The 17,697-nt window shown below is 46.4% G+C and overlaps 1 protein-coding gene across 3 annotated transcripts in view; it reads right to left on the bottom strand.

Annotated features, from left to right (window-relative positions):
* Positions 1-17,697, bottom strand: part of DOK6 (docking protein 6) — a 369,141-nt gene that overhangs the window by 188,381 nt on the left and 163,063 nt on the right. For all 3 annotated transcript variants that reach the window (XM_014572701.2, XM_014572702.2, XM_006121422.3), the window contains one exon: positions 11,728-11,842. In XM_014572701.2, the coding sequence (XP_014428187.1) occupies positions 11,728-11,842 (115 nt within the window). The remainder of the gene's footprint in view (positions 1-11,727; positions 11,843-17,697) is intronic.

Here is a 17,697-nt window from a genome sequence, read left to right as displayed (position 1 = left end):
TTAATATGGCTGGTTGGAGGACAGGATTTAGCATCAGTTCTAGAAATGTTCTGTGTAATTCTGAGGGCTCTTTAGCAACTGTTAACACAGATGTTTTATAAGTACTTTTAAACAAAAGATTTCCGTTTGTGTGCAGCCCACATCCTTTCTCCCAAAAGCTTTGCCTCAGAATAATCTGTTTCTCTCCTGATTAACTGCACCAAATTCCCACTTGAAGCAATGCATCTTAATTGAAAAGATATACAATACTGAAAATATGCCATGCTATTTTATGGGTTATAGAAAATGAGCAATAGTATGTTTTCAAGTTAGTTTAGGGGGCAGCAAGGGAGAAGTGAAATTCATGGATTTGTAGAGCCCTGCAAATCTGCAGCTATCCTCTTTATATCTGCAGGTATCTGCATGTGTGTATGTCAGTGTCTTTTAGTGACAAAAGAGTGAGAGTATTTATACTGCAAGTGACTTTTATCAGGGAAAAAAAACAGCTTTGGTGACAAAAAACGTTCAACCTTGCGAGAAACATGTGCTTTTATTGCCAAAAAAGAACCAACATGGATTCCACTGTTTGTTTTGTTGAGAGAACTGACTTCTGCCTGTATCCCACAATGCCTGCCCTGATGGCTGTGCTCAGTGTTTTGTGATCTCTGCTGCCCTGCAGGTATGCACCCTTCCCCTTTTTCTCCCACCCCCTTATATCTCCAGGAAGTATCTGACAGCTGAGTGAGCTGCTTCATTTGGGGAACAAATAAAGAACAAATAATTGGAATGCTTCTCTTCTGCCCTACACTAGAACACATCAGCAAGGCAGACTGCCACTTCAGGGGTAGGGCTGGAGAGACTTCTGTGCTACTCTGATATTCCTCAGCACAGAGATCTCACAGAGCTATGAGAGAAACCCAATAAGCACAGAGATCAGCTCTGCCTTCCCACAACACTGCACTGTGGGAGGCATACCCACATTGTTTTTGCTCTGCCAACAGGGTGCTTGCAATGTGGCCATAAAATGTCGACAATGGGAAGCAGAAAAAATGGTTTAACCAGTTTTCACTTCAACTATTGCATGTTGACAGCACTTGTCACAAAATCTTCCCAGTAATAGATATAGCCCTAGTCAGATGCACAAAGTGAAAGAAGAGAAGGTAAGGAAACAGATGCAAGTTTTACATCAGAGCTAATTCAATCAAGATGTATGTGACCCACTCCCAACAGTGATAAAAAGGTGAAAATACCTAAAGCAGGGGAAGTTTACTTACTGTAATGAGAAAGCCATTCCCAATTTCTATTCAGATACATTTTAATGGTGTCAAATTAGCATATGAATTCCAGTCCAGCATTTTCACACTTCAGTTTGTTTTTAAAGTTGTTGTTTTTATTAAGAATGGCATGCAAGTGGGCAAATGAATATCTGGCTTTTTCATATAAGGTCTAGGAATATCATTAAGAACAAATTCTTGCCTAACAGCTACATCATTTCTTATTTGAGCTGAAGTACTCAATTGAAAAAGGAAGCCCTATCCACTTCTTCAATCTCATAAAAGCAGTCACATTTGCCTTTAAAATAAAGTATGCCTAATTATCTAGACAGCTAGTTTAAACACACACACAGTCCAATATTCTTCCATAATGACAAGGCTAGGTATAACAACTTGAAAAAAATTTATAAAGAATATTAAAGCGTCTTCCTTTTTTTACACTGAAAAGTTATGGTGACAGTTTGGAACCAACTATTCACGACATTTAATAAAACTGACCAAGTATTTTCCTGTGTGCTGAGGTTATTATTTTTATTTTATAACCACAGGAAAAAGGGATGGGGACAGAGCTGACTTTTGACCATTATGTGTGCCCAAACGATAGGTGAATGAATAACTTTTCCTGGAACACTGAATGGTGCCACAAAAGACCATAAATATAGCAATTCCAACAAAATATCAGAACCATTCACTTTTGATTACTGAGCCCAGATTTCACTAAAACCTATATTACAGCAGGTAATGCACACAAAGCCCAGTTAGAACTGGGTGTGAGAGAAAGCAGGATGTCTCCCAAGGATAAATCCACAGTACAAAAGGGCTATTGTCAATGTTAATTGATTCTCACCTGCCCATCACTGAGAAGCAAGGTCTTTTCAAAAGACACAGAGAGTAAAAAGATTCTCCCAAGGTGGGACCTGCTGCTGTGTCAGACAAAGAGGTCAGACATTAGGATGTGCGCTCTGGATACACACAAGCGCATAACTTTTTTTCCCCCTCTGCAGCTCAACCTGAGAAAGGGTATTGTATTTTCTTTTGGGAAAGTAACTTAAGATATGATGAGAAAAATCACATATATATTTGTTTAATTTTTTCCCTCTATTTTCAAATAAAACTTGACCTATTAAAATGTTTACATTTGGAATGCCCATGAAGTTCCAGCTCTGAAGTGAAAAAATGCAGCTCAGCTCCTCTCACAGTTGCTTCAGAATATCAATAAAAATAATTGTCTGGCTCTACGGAAAGGACAAGAGGTATTGTGTGGGAGGGGTAGTAACGGGGCTGTGTCTCCCCAGTGTCCTTCCTCAGTAGTCACCCCTATCTAGAAAGCCAAAACCCTCCTAGTGACACTATCACCACAGACAGTCATTCGTTTCGAAGATGTATCTGTCTCTTCTTGGTCCCCTGTCCTTGACCAGAATGATTGAAGAGACCTGCTCCCTCAACTACTTCACTCTTACACCCCAATCCCTATAGAGTTTAGAGCCCTAAAAGAAGAGGTTACTTACCTCGTAACTGTAGTTCTTCGAGATGTGTTGCTCATGTCCATTCTGATTAGGTGTACGCGCGCCGCGTGCACGGATTCCGGAGCTTTTTTTCCCTTAGCAGTATCCATAGGGACAGCAGGGAGCCCCCTGGAGTGGCGCCGGTATACTGGTGCATATATACCCCTGCTGGCCCTCTCACCCCCTCAGTTCCTTCTTGCCGGCTCCTTCCGACACGGGGAGGTGGGTGGGATACAGAATGGACATGAGCAACACATCTCGAAGAACTACAGTTACGAGGTAAGTAACCTCTTCTTCTTCGAGTGCTTGCTCATGTCCATTCTGATTAGGTGAGTCCCTAGCCATGTCCCCCCTCTGGAGGCAGGGTCGGAAGGTGACTAACTACTATTTTATTATTCTGCAGAACACAGAACTGCCGTCCCGACGGCAGCATCCTCCCTGGCCAACTGCGTGATTGCATAATGCTCTGCAAAGGTGTGCACTGATGACCAGGTTGCTGCCCTGCAGATTTCCGAGATCGGCACGCAGGCCAGGAATGCCGCCGATGTTGCCTGGGCTCTAGTGGAATGTGCTGTTATGCATGGCGGTGGTCTACCCGTGCCCTCGTAGCACAGTCGAATGCAGGAAGTAATCCACGAGGATATATGCTGCGCCGAGACTGGCTGACCACACATCCTTTCCGCCACTGAAATAAACAATTGAGTTGACTTACGAAACTCTCGTGTCCTATCTATATAAAAAGCCAACGCCCTCCTAACATCCAGGCAGTGCAGAGCCTGTTCCCTGGGCGACGCATGTGGCTTGGGGTAAAACACTGGCAGGTAAATATCTTGGGACATGTGGAAGTGCGAGACCACCTTGGGAAGAAACCCCGGGTGTGGACGCAACCTCACGTTATCTTTAAAAAACACCGTGTGGGGTGGTTCTGAGGTGAGAGCTCTAAGCTCTGACACCCGCCTGGCCAAGGTAATGGCCACGAGGAAAGCTACCTTATAGGACAGATGTATCAAAGAGCATAAAGCCAGGGGCTCAAACGGGGGCTTCATAAGGGCAGTCAGGACCAGGTTAAGGTCCCAAGCTGGTACCAGGGGTCTCTCATATGGCATCATTCTGTCGACTCCCTTTAGAAATCTTTTAACCAAGGGATTGGCAAAGATAGACCTTTGGCCCACCCCGGCGTGGAAGGCCGCTATGGCCGCCAGGTACACCCTTAGGGAGGCTGTGGCCAAGCCCTGTTTCCGCAGGTGGAGAAGGAATTCCAGGACAGTCGGAACCGCCCCTTCACCTGGAGCGAGCGTCCTGCCCTCCAGCCAGGAAGTAAACCTCTTCCACTTAGCCTCATAAAGGGCCCTAGTGGATGGCTTTCTGCTTTCTAAGAGGACCTCCTGGACTGCTCTGGAGCAGGCTCGCTCCGTCACTGAGAGCCACTGAGGAGCCACGCTGCTAGGCAGAGAGATGGAAGGCTTGGGTGGAGCGCCACCCCAGCCTCGCAGCTCTGAGTGATTAGATCTGGCACTAGGGATAGCCTGAGCAGGCCCTCCACAGTCAGATCAAGCAGGGTGGCGAACCAATACTGTCGAGGCCATACTGGCGCTATCAGGATGATCCGGGCCCTGAACCTCTGCACTCTGAGGAGCGTGTCGTGGATCAGAGGGAACGGGGGGAAGGCATAGAGTAGGCTCCTGGGCCAGCTGACCTGCAGTGCATCTCCCCGAGAACCCAGACCGTGCCCCATGTACGAACAGAACTCCCTGCACTTGGCGTTGCTCAGAGTTGCAAACAGGTCCAGGAGGGGAAACCCCCACCTTTGGAAGACCCCGTGGAGTACATCCCACCTTAGCACCCACTCGTGCGCCTGGATCGAACGGCTGAGCCTGTCCGCTAGCCCGTTCCTGGTTCCCGGAAGATGAGATGCCTCCAGGAAAATACAGTGGGCTATACACAATTCCCATAGATCTAGGGCTTCCCGGCACAGGAGAGAGGAACGCGCCCCACCCTGCTTGTTGATATAGAACATGGCCGTAGTGTTGTCTGTCAGCACCGCCACCACTCTGGTCTGTAAGTGGGGAAGGAACGCCCTGCAGGCCAATCTGACCGCCCACAGCTCCTTGATATTTATATGGAGGTAAGCCTCCTCTGTTGACCACGTACCTTGCGTCCTGAGGTTGCCCAGGTGAGTGCCCCATCCCACGTCCGAAGCGTCCATGACCAGCTGCACTGACGGGGATGGCTTGGTGAATCGGACCCCCGCACACACCGTGCCCTCGTCCTTCCACCAGTCCAGCGAATGAAGAATGTCCTGAGGGATAGTCACCACCGCGTCTAGTGGTGACCTCAAGGGGTTGTGCGCTACCTTGAGCCACCCCTGCAATGGGCGCATGCACGGCCTGGCGTATTGGACCACGTAAGTGCCTGCCGCCATGTGGCCTAGGAACCTCATGCAGGTCCTCACCGTCGTAGTCGGGAACTCCTGCAGCCCCACTACCAGAGAGCGAACGGTCATAAATCTGTCTCTCGGTAGGGATGCCTTGCCCAAAGGCGAGTCCATATGGGCCTCCACAAAGTCTATGACTTGTGTGGGCTCTAGCAGTGATTTGGCCTCGTTTATGAGGAGGCCAAGACCCTCAAACAAAACCCTGGCCCTTGAGACATGATCCAACACCTGTTCTCAAGACTTGCCCCTTATGAGCCAGTCGTCCAGGTATGGGAACACTTGGACCCTGTGCTGCCGCAGAAACGCGGCTACCACTGTCATACATTTGGTAAAGACTCTCGGGGCTGTACACAGTCCAAAAGGGAGGACCGTAACCTGGAAGTGGTCCTGTCCCACCGTGAACCGTAGGAATTTTCTGTGACTTGGAAAAATTGAAATGTGGAAGTACGCATCCTTTAAATCGAGAGCAGCATACCAGTCCCCCTTTCTGAGCGATGGGATGATGCAGGCTAGCGTCACCATCCTGAACTTTTTCTTCCTTATAAAGGTGTTCAGGTTTCGGAGGTCTAGTATGGGACGCATGCCCCCTTTCGCCTTGGGTACTAGGAAGTAGCAGGAGTAGAAACTCTTTCCCCTTACGTCTGGGTGCACTCTTTCTATGGCCCCTAGCGTCAACAGGTTGGACACCTCCTGCTGAAGGAGTGTCTCATGAGAGGGGGTCCCTGAAAAGGGAAGGGGATGGTGGTTGGGAGGCAGGGTAGGAAAGGAAGGAGATAGTATATCCCTGCTTCACCAGGTCTAGGACCCAACGGTCCGATGTGATCTTTAACCATTCCTGGTAAAAGAGGGAAAGACGATCCCCAAAGGGTGGACAGATAGGCGCTACTGGTACTCTGCTCTCTGGTGTACCTTCAAAATGAGGGCTTAGATTGGTGACCGGGTGACGGACCTGAGCCTCTCTCGGAGTCTGACCGAGGGCCCCTATGCCTGCCTCTGAAGAGGTCAGGGCGGCTATTGTTGCGGCCTCTCCTGCGACCCCTATCATTGTTTTGCCCCCTTCTAGGGTAGGGTCTAGTCTGGAAAGAGCGCCTCTGAGGTGCCGGGGTATGTATCCCTAGCGACTTCAGGGTCGCTCTTGAGTCCTTCAAGCTATGCAGCTTGGAATCAGTCTGCTCTGAAAACAAGGCCGGCCCCTCAAAGGGCAGGTCCTGAATGGTGGTCTGCACCTCGGGTGGGATGCCGGACACCTGCAGCCAGGCACTACGCCTCATAACAACCCCTGTGGCCATAGTGCAGGCTGTCGAATCAGCTGCGTCCAAGGCTGCCTGGAGAGAGGTACACGCCACTGCTTGTCCGTCTTCCATCAGGGCCCCGAATTCCTGGTGGGATTCGGGAGGAAGCTGGCTGGCAAATTTCTGCATAGACGCCCATGTGTTAAAAGCATAACGCCCCAGCATCAGTTGCTGGTTAGCTATACATAGTTGGAGGCCCCCCGTGGCATAGGCCTTCCGGCCAAGTAGGTCCAATCTCCTAGGCTCCTTCGCCTTTGGAGTAGGACCTGGAGGCCCTTGGTGCTCCTTCTGCCCAGCAGCCTGAACCACTATGGATCCCGGAGCCGGGTGGGTAAAAAGATGCTCGTGCCCCTCCTGGGGTACATAGTACCTTCTCTCGACCCCCTTCTGGGTCGGTGCAATAGAAGCCGGCGTCTGCCACAGAGTTTTAGACAGCTTGTCCACCGTTTTATTCAGTGGGAGTGCCACTCGACCAGGGCCCGCTGCCGCTATGATGTCCACCATAGGATCTAGGTCCTCGTGAACTTCCTCGTGCTGGACCGCCAGATTGACCGCCAGCCTTTGGAGCAGCTCCTGGTGCGCCCTGGAGTCCATCGACGGGGGCTGGGGCGCGGGGTCGGCCAGGGCCTCGTCTGGTGAAGATGACGAGAACTCCCTGGAGGGAATTGCCTCTTCCTCAGCTATCTGTGCCCCCCTGGGCAGAGATGTCCACATAGGTTGCGCCCGGCTGGGACGTAGCTCCCCACCCCTGACTAATAACGAGCTGTCTCCAGGCAGGGGAGCTGTCAAGGGGGTGGCAGACGGGGTGCTACTCCTTCGGGACGACCCCGCTACCGGCCCCATAGGGGGAGGCCCCTGGGCCTGGTGGTATGCCCAGAGCGTCCAGAAAGCCCACTGGGGTTGCCCCTGCCACTGTTGCTGGTCCACCGGCTCCCGGTGAGATGATCTGACCAATGAGCGGGACCTATGACGGGGCCGTGACCTATATGAAGACCTGGCTGATGCCACAGACTCGGCCTCTGACTCCGAAGAGTACTCTGATGCTGACCAGGGAGGGGCCGATGAAGCCTGCACCCTTCGCTGGGCTGCCATGGCCGATGGCTTGCCCCTGTGCACCACACGCGGTGCCGGCGGGGGCTTGAATGGAGGAGCCGTGCGGGGCGCGGATGGCGCATAGTACGGTGCGGGGCCCTGCACTGCCCAGGGGGCCATCTGCGGCACCGGACCCTGCACCGGTGCCGATGCCGTTGGCGCCGCAAGCGCACTTGCTCCTGGTGCTGCTGACAGTGCCATCGGAAAGGGGCCCGGGGTCGGTGCCGGCGTCCTTCCCGGCTCCGGTGCCAGTGTTCTTCCCGGCACTGGGAAAAACTGCTACTGGGCCGAGGCCTGCCCTTCGCCCAGCGGGTCCCACGACTCGGCCATAGCCTGCTGGGGGGCACTTAAGGCCGGTGCCGGCGCGGTCTGCTCCTGCGGCACCGGGCCCTCCCCTTCATCCACAGCCATGTGAATGAGGTCCTGGGCCGCCTCAAAAGTTTCTGGATTGAGGGCCGACGGACCTCTCCTAGCCACACGGGCTGCCCCGGGCTCTTGCCCTTGTCCTGGCTGCGCCTCTTTTTAGAGGACTTAGAAGAAAGGTGCCCCTCCTTAGGGTGAACCTTCTGGGCATTCCTCTCTGCTGAGCGTCCCCTCGAGCTCTTGGAGGCCCTCGGCACCGGGGACTGCGATCTGTGCCTCGGTGCCTTGTTGTCCGACGGGGGTGCCGCCGACGGTGCGCTGCGGGCAGAGTGAGGCCGCTCCTCGCTCTGAGGCTGCAGTTCCGACTCCATTTGCAGGAGTTTCAGCCGGGAGTCCCTCTCCTTCTTGGTCCGGGGCTTAAAACTCTTACAGATAGAGCAGCTTTCAGCTTGATGGGCCTCACCCAGACACTTTAGGCAGTCGGAGTGGGGATCTCCGCAGGGCATAGGTTTGGAGCAGGAAGCAGAGGGTTTAAAGCCCTGGGGCCCTGGCATGCCCTTCCCTCGTGGGAGGGTTCCATTGCTCCCCTATCTAACTAAATATTTACAACACTTAACAACTACTTAACTAGATAAAAACTTCAACTAGAACTATAATACAACAGATAAGAAATAAGCTGCTAAGAGATAGGCTATCAGCCTGAAGCATGCTCCAGCTACCGTCAGGGGCGGTAAGAAGGAACTGAGGAGGTGAGAGGGCCAGCAGGGGTATATATGCACCGGTATACCGGCACCACTCCAGGGGGCTCCCTGCTGGCCCTATGGATACTGCTAAGGGAAAAAAGCTCCGGAATCCGTGCACGCGGCGCGCGTACACTTAATCAGAATGGACATGAGCAAGCACTCGAAGAAGAACTTATTTTTTCAGTGTCATATCTCTCAGTATTGTTAGTGCACACAGGGATGAGTAGCATGGGGTAACATCTCGGATATAGGCTACTGGCAGGTAGCATAATTCCCAGGATGCCATGGCTGACACATGGGCACCTCTCAGAAGAGAGCCACTAATCACTACTATGTGTAATATAGTTAAAATGTTTGGTTCCATAAATGTTATTTTGACAGAGACACAAGGTGGGTGAGGTAACAAAATTTTGGAACAATTTTTGTTGGTAAAAACAAGCTCTCAAGCAACACAGAGCTTTTCTTCAGCTCTGGGAAAAGTAGACAGCTAAACAGACAATGATACAGATAGTTTAGCATAAGTAAATAACACATTAATGATTCCCCAGTGATTTCAGTTCCTGAAGAAAACTGCTATAGTTTTCCCTCTAGTGTAGCCCATGCAGATATACATCCATTTCTCTATATATACACAATAGCAAACTTACCCAGTTCAGGTCCATCAGGGGAGGGCCTTGAGGATGTGAAGGATGCAGGAAGTTGGAGCCCAAAGACTTCCTGTCTCCCCATCCCAGGTCTCTCCCTCAAGGTCTCCCCCCTCAGGCCCCACCCACACTCACCAGGGCCAACTTCTCCCTGTCCCTCGATTATTTAGAGTGTTTCTGTCTGCAAGTCCATTTGCTTGCCTTCATAATGTCTCTTCTAAATAGTAAGGACTAGGGCTATCAAATTTGGTATGCAGCCCCCTCTTCTCCTAACTTAAATCAATGTCAGGTTTTGATTGTGCCAGGACAACTGGAAGCCCTGAGAAAGGACTGTTTTCCATAACATGAAAAGGGAGGGGCTGGGCTGTTTGGAGGGATACAATACTGACAGTGGCCACTGAGAGAGGTGAGCCTGCTGCAGTGGCCACTGGGGGAAGCCGTACCACCAAGGGAGTGGCCAGCAGAGCTGGGGCTCTGCCATCTTGCCTGTGAGCACACCAAGTCATGTAGCCTCCCTGCCCCAAACCCTTTCTCCCCCATCCTGGTCCTTGGTCACAGCACTGGGGAGGGGCGGGGAGAAAAAAGGCTTCTGGTGGGTGAGGTGGGCAAGGGGAGGGAGAGGAAAAATGCCCTGGTGGCTGCGCCGGGGTTGGGGGGGGAGGGGGAGAAGGAAGGCTAGGGATCAAGCTGTAGGGGAGAAAGAAAAGGCCCATGCTAGATGGGACCCCTCCCTCCAAAGCCCCTCTTCATTCCCCAGTCCTCACTCTCACCCCCCTGCGCTCAGCCTCCTGCACCCCCTACCTCACATTCCCAAGATCCTATCCTGAGTCCTGTACCCCTCCCCCGACACTGCCAGTCCCCTGTGCTGAGGAACTCAGGCAATGCTGGGTAAGTTTACTATTAATAATTATAAAGTTGACAAAATGGACTTTATTGCATGATTCTATATCTCAGTTCACAGGTTGATAGTCCCCGATAGTTCAGTTCACGACTTTTTGCCTGTCACTGAATTGCTTCTTAGGTTTCAAGAAACACATTTTCTCCTTCACATCCCAATGATAACAAGATAAAAGAAGAGGAAACTTTTCCGCCATAGTAATAAACCATTGGTTTCCCATTTCTCCACAGGGCATGCTTCCTAGCTGCAGAAGAGAATAAAAGAACTAAATTCCTGTGGAATTGATTTTAATGTCGCTGATATTTAATGTAATTGCATTTAATACATGATTATGTTAGGGTACCTAGCACTTGGGACGCGTGTTGATTATTTTTAAACTCTAAAATAGATAAATAAAACTAGTAGACTCATTGACACATACCGCATATCTACCTTTGATGGTGGTACTCCTGAACTGGATCCTAGAAAGCCATTACATTTTTCCCTTTTACTTCAAAATTCACTTTTCTGCCAGGTTATCCATTTGATTTTGAGTAACCTTGCAGATACTGCTCATATGAATGGAATTAAGCACATAGATAACAGTTTGCATGACTGGAGCCTAAGTGTGCATGCCCAATGATATAGCACTATTTTAATCCTCATTTTGGCATCTCTCTTTCCAATATTTATTGTTATCCTTTGTGGTATGTCATCTATTTTAGACTGTCTGCGCTTACAGAATGTCATTTTATTTGTCTATAATGCTCTGAGCCTATTGTATGCATCCATGGCACTGTATATTATTGTTTAATAATAATTAAGGAAATGTATAGCTTTAAACAATCTAGTACACACTTCTATAAAAGTGTGTTGTCAAAATAACAATAAATGAACAACTTTAAAGACAAATAATTACTTAACAAGTTCAATGCACTAATGGATATAATCACATGCTTATGTAGTTTCCAAACAAGAAAACTAGTGGACTTTAAAAATACCAAGCATTCAGAGTCTCACTAGTGATTTTATGGACCATGACACCCATACACTCAGAACTTTACTAATATGTCGTGTTAGGTAACTGTTCAAGACACAAATTGCTTGAAGTTAAGTGTTAAAGTGTCCTGAGATTTTAGTTGTTTTTTGCCTCTTTCACAGTGACAGCATTGCTCCCTTAGCAAACAGCTACAGCAACACTTAGCAAAAAACAGAATCCATGTTGCTGCTTGCCTTAATAATGTCCCATAGGCATTTTTATTTGTTCTACAAGCTTAGCTGAAAACCTCAAGAGTCTTTGGACCATCTGGAGGCAAAACCCAAACAAAGACAAGTAATAAGCCATCATCAGTATCTCTGTAAATAACCACAATCAAAACTTCCAGTACTGCTTACTTTAAAAAGTACAACACATCCTCCTTAAGATAAAGCTTACTATTTATTGTTGTATCTTAATCCGTCTGAGCCATAGTTTCATATACAGCTCGATTTCCTGAAGCTGGAGATGTGGTAGTAATTGCTTACCTGACTCACAGGCAAATGTCTTTGATGTCTCATCATGAAAAATAATTGCCACTGCATGCTTCTTTGTCTCTCTAGGCAGTCTGGTTATGTTTCTGATGTTGTGAAGCTCAGTTACCTTCAAGTGAAGAGAAACATATTTTAGACCAGTGTATAAATAGTACAGAACAGATGTTCAGTTTTCACAACAGTCGCCATATTGTCCAATGGCCATCTGAATTTATTTCCTTGTAGCTGAGAAACAATATACAAATGTGTCAAGTCAAGAGCTGCAGAATTGTCCACAGAATTTATTTTCTGTCAAAAATGCACGGCCTTATTTTTTTTTTCATCTTATGAGAATGGGTGGTGAAAGAGTATTAACCTATTCTTTTCATCTAGACCGTACTTTGCACTTTTCTTATAAAAAAAACCAAGCTTGTGTGAATATACACATTGGCAAATCTGTTGCAGAGTCTGTAGCAAGTATGTTGCTGTTAAAGAAATAGCAGTATCTTATTGGCCAAGGGAAGCAATTTATTGCATCAATTAACACTGTACACTTTCATATTGACATTGTCATTTACCTTTAAAGTAAAATTGGCAGATCCAGTGCTGTGCTTGCAAAAACTAGTCATGAGTCTAACTTTAACTGTATTGATCCCCCCCCCCTCCCAAAAAAATCAGAGAAGGACCAGGAAAATGCCAAGAAGAAATTAGCCATAATATAATAAAATAATTGTATAAACAATGCAATATTCCACCCTTCAAAGCACATAGACAACTCTAATTAGCACTAAATGGGAAAAATTCTAGTAGTACTACTTTTATACCTAGAAGTATGATAAGTATGATTGGGCTTTAACGTTTAGTTATTCTTTCAAAATGGAGTCTGTGGGATGCCATTTTAGATTCCTGTCAAGAAGGGTTTCCCGCCTTGCTTTCAACTCATCACAGATTTGCACTAGGTGCTTAGGTGCTTCTCTGCACACAGCCCTAGGAGCTGTGCACCCTGCTCAGGATTGCACTCAGCCCCCTTTTGCACTCGGCACTATTATGCATTCAGCCCTTATATATCTTTTCCCGCCTTAAGGTTAATAAAAACCCCGTTGAAGCCCAGTTCGGGTTCTGCCCTTCAGGTTCATTCCTTGAGCTACATCTGTCCTTAGGGTTGGGTCCAAGTGAATGGATTGTCTGTCATTCCTGTTTGTCATGAGTGAGTGAGAGATTGGATTAGTGCCGTTGTGGGCTACATGCTGTCTTCGAGTTAGCTGCTTGTGGAAAAGTCCCTTGTCAGTGATCATACCGAGACAGTGAAGATCTGGGTACATTGGATTATAACTGGAGAATGGAAGGTTCTTCACCTCAGAGTCCAGGAGCTACTGCCCACTTGGAATCCTCGTTGACCAGACCAGAGCTGAAGAGCCTGTATTCTGCTGTCGTGGGATCTCCTCACTGCTCCTCTGCTGCGACTTACAATTAGCCAAAGCTCTGAGGTTGTGAGTACCAGCTGCCTACATTCAATCTATTGTAATGTATATACCTTCTGTATCAGGGATTTACTGTCTTCTTTTGCTTCTGGGTTAGGGAGGGATCTGTATTGTTCAACATTGGTATCTTACTGGCTGTTATTTCAGATTATTTATAATATATGGTTTGGCCCCATATTTCGAGTCCAGCTGTTATTTACTGCGAGAACCACCGGTGATAGATACAGCTTCGGGCGTTCCCTTCTTCTGGGGACTTGGGACATTTTAGATCTCAGAAAGTCAGAGCGAGCCCCTTAAATTCCAATTAGAAGACTAAATTTAATCATTACTGCATCCCAGGGTAATACTACCTATTAAAATTGTCTAACACTTCCCATTACAAGTCACTGGTTTTAGTTCCTCATAACTTCGTAAAATCTTAACTGGGCCAAAATTTTCTAAAACAGTTCAGTCTTTTATAGAAAAAATATGCTAAACATTTTACCCATGATAAAACAATTCTGGAGCCCTTTTCTATGCACCAGAAATGTGGGAGGAGAGAGGCCTCTATGTCAACAATCAGCCTTTTGCTGTCCCTATGAAAATCTGCCCAAATATTGTCAACTTATAAGCATTTGAAATAGTTATCATTTGCACATGCTCAGTTGGAACTTCATGGATTTCAGCTGCTAAAAATTTAAAAAAACGTCCATTGACACTGACCGTACTTCAGCTCGGGGCTACAAAGAATCTTCCCTGTACTTTCCTGACTGGGTTGCTGTGGTGGTGGTGGTGGTGGAGGGGGGTCTGGATTCTGGATCTGAGAACAGGGAGTTTCTCTCATGAAAACTGTAACAATACCCCTTACTCCTGATGCCCAGAAAGCAGAGGCCACAAGGCAGAAATGAACTGGAAGCAGTAGATTGCAGAAGGAAAATGAGCGGTATAGGACAGGGTAGAGAGGTACTGAGGGCTGGCAGGGGAGAAAGAGGGGGAAACTGGGATGGAAGTTAATGGAAGAGTATGACGGGTGAGCAAGGAGAATGGATTGAAATTCAGTAAGTGAAAGGGGAGACAGATTGGTGAGAATTAGTGAATTATTGATACCTGTTGCATCCAGAGAAGCTCTGCAAAGAAGGGGGGAAATTACTTCATGGTAGGAGGGAAGGAAACCCAGAATCCAATAACTGAAGGGCAGGAACATGCCAGAATTTAATAAATGTGGGAGACTCAAAATTAATTCACTAAAAGATAGGTGGGGGCAGAAACTCCCAGACTCATTAATTAGAAAGAGAGGTTAGACTTCAGAATTCAAATGTGTAATTGAGCAGATGAGCCCAAATTAACTAACTGAGGTGTAGCTTAGTTCTCAGAGTGCAATTATGGGGGAGCTCAGAATTTAGTAATGCTCTATCAGCAGCAAACCATGGACAAAGGGACAGGGAAATAGGCTGCACCCATATTCTGAGCCCCTCTTAACTCCACCATAAGGCACTGAGATGCCAGTGAAGTGGGGGAAAACCCCACACACTGGCACCAGGACTAAGGCCAAAATAAAGTGAGAGGATCAGTTGAGAGAATGAGTGACTTTCTAGACTTTCCCAGACTTCTAAAATCTCCCCCACCACCGCACCCCCAAACAACTAGTTATATATCTACTTATTGCTGTAGGGAAAGAAGATATAAATTAAACAGATGTGGCACTATGGGGTTTATAGCCTTGGAAGAGCAAAATCTCAGGTAGTTTTCATGATGGCTAGCAAAGTTGGGCCCATATTTTTGAAGTTATATAGGCAGCTAAGGATGACGTTTTGGTAGTTAGTGAGATTTTTAAAAGATGCCTAACAACCATTCATTTAAAATCAGATGTTACTTATCTATTTAGATTATGAACACAACATGAAAAAAATATAGATGATCCTAGTTAAATGGAAAAAAAGCATATGAAGTAGAGTGAGTCATATATATCCGCATAAATGACTATAAAAACAATCAGAAAAACCTAGTACAGTATTCATTACATTAACAATAGAAGGTTTCTCTCTCTGGAGTAAGAGGAAAGGAAATATTAGATAATCATCTTCCAAAGCTTTGAATGATGACAAGATGTCATATAGAATTCCTGTATCAAGGACTCTTTAAACAACTCTTCAGTCATAGAATGTAAGCTATGCCAGCTAGTGACTTTTTTTTCTTTCACTTGAGGATTAAAGATTATCAAAATGATCCTGCAGTAAATAGTTCCTGAGCTGCAGCTGATAGCAACATAGATCAAAAATATTAATGTCTGAGCACTGAAACTATGTTGACAGTAACTGAAATGTTTTTCAGATGCTACTATCAAGAAAACTGGGGAGACATAATTAGTCATCCTTCAGAAGCAAAAGATTTTACTAGTTCCTCATGATAATCAGTATATTAAATTATATCATGCAGTAAATAATTGTATTAAAATATAATAGCAGTATATTTTCTATTGAAAAATCAGGGTTATAATAGGTTACACACACAAGCATTCAACATTACCAGCAAGAAGTAAGCAGGTGGCAAGTCCTTCTGTTTGATTGACTGGGAAGAAATGGATGACTTAGATTTGCAGGGAAATCGGATGCAAACCTTGTGAGCAGGGCTACATAAAACACCTATTTACTTTCTTCACAGTCTAAAAGCTTTTAAAACTTCATTGGGGCAACAGATATGAGTAAAATGAAAAACATTTAATCCAAAAGTAGGAGATCATTTTCTGCCATTTTCTCTTTCACCTTTTCTAAGTCCTATGACAGGCAATGAGCAACCATGTTTCTCCAGATTTTCAGTAGACTCTGTAAAGTTCTATAGAACTTTGATTCCTAAAATTGTGTCATTTCCTTCCCCCTTCCCTCTGCCAATGTTAGTTTTATAGGACAAAGGGTTAATTATTTGTTGCACAATGCATAGTTTCATGTGCTACAATTAACCCTTTGTCCTATAAAGCTAACACTGGCAGAGGGAATGTTCTCAAAATGTTTGGGCTTCGGAGCCCTTTACATGCGTAAAAATTTATGTGGAGCCCCAGGGGTCCACTGATTGTATGTGGAGCACAGTTTGAGAAACACTGATGTAGAAAATATGCTTATTTTTGCCATAAAAATCATGGAATGTTCTATGGAAATTGACCCATTTTCAAAACTTTAAGAATACATTTTGAGTTGTTTTGAATGCAATTACAAATATTTCCCTTGTATAGATTTCTGTCATTAGAAAACTTTCAAGGTTTGGAGTCCATTCTCACAATCTTTCACAGTCAGTAAAAATAGAATTCCAATACTGAATTTTGTAAACTGGTATTTTTCATGCCTCTACATGGACATGGCCAATGTGAAATCCAACCGTTTCCCAAAGTGGAGTTAAAATTACTATCACCTGCTCCTGAGTCTTCCTAATAACATTTGAGATTTTCAAGTCCCTTGCTTTGTGTTTTTAAAAAGCATTTCCCATTCAGTGCTGTATTAGAAGTCCATGCAAATATCAGGACAAACTGACCAAAAGGCTACACAAGGGAACTTACTACAGGGAAATAGTAAGAGAGACCATACTCACAGTATGTGACAAAAAAAAAATCAAGAAAATGTTTGCTTGCTTTCTTCATTTTTTTAACTTATAGAAATGTCAGCTGAAACTGTCCAGTTAACTAATGCAAAAAGAATCAGTGATGGCAGAGCCCTCTCAAAAGTGGAAGAGGCCAACTCCCACACCCTCCACAGGACTGACCTTCCTCTTGAGGCCCCAATCCTGACCATGCCAGAAGACGGAGTGGGCCAGGATCCATGGACCCACCACTTACCATGGTTGGGGAGGAAGAGAAAAGTTCCCAGCCTGTGTCCCCACCCCATTGTTCCATGAAACTGGCCAGCTGACCATGCTGGCAACATGCTCCATATCAAATCGCTTGTGGGGAAAAATAGTTTGTACAAGCACAGATATGGAGCCCCCATGGAAATGTGGACATCTACAAGGAGATTTCTCAGTTTAGTTCCTGGCTGTTTTCTGTCTTGAACCATTGACCGCAGGTTCTGGCTCCAGGTTCTGGCTTGACCCCACCACTTCAGCTCTGTATCCAGGTTATTGACTCTGGCTCAACTTCATTCTCCAGTCCATCTATGGCTCTAGCCAATGAACAGGACTGTCCCCGACATCCCCTTTCATGACAACTCTCCTCTCACTGTGTGCCTTAGCTCAATTATCATATTTATCAATTTATGCAATCTTGTTGTAATCGTTTTGGTCCCATGACATTAAAGAGATGTGGGTGAGGTAATAGCTTGGATAGGGTCCAGAGTGACCTAGAGAAATTGGAGGATTGGGCCAAAAGAAATCTGATGAGGTTCAACAAGGACAAGTAAAGAGTCCTGCATCGGGGACAGAAGAATCCCAAGCAGTGTTACAGGCTGGAGACTGACTAGCTAATCAGTAGATCGGCAGAAAAAGACCTGGGGTTAACAGTGGATGAGAAGCGGAATACCATTCAACAGTGTGCCCTGGTAGC

Source organism: Pelodiscus sinensis, chromosome 2, assembly GCF_049634645.1.
Source record: "Pelodiscus sinensis isolate JC-2024 chromosome 2, ASM4963464v1, whole genome shotgun sequence".
NCBI lineage: Eukaryota > Metazoa > Chordata > Testudines > Trionychidae > Pelodiscus > Pelodiscus sinensis.
Note: the sequence above shows the minus strand (reverse complement) of the source record. Positions and strands in the feature narration are given on the sequence as shown.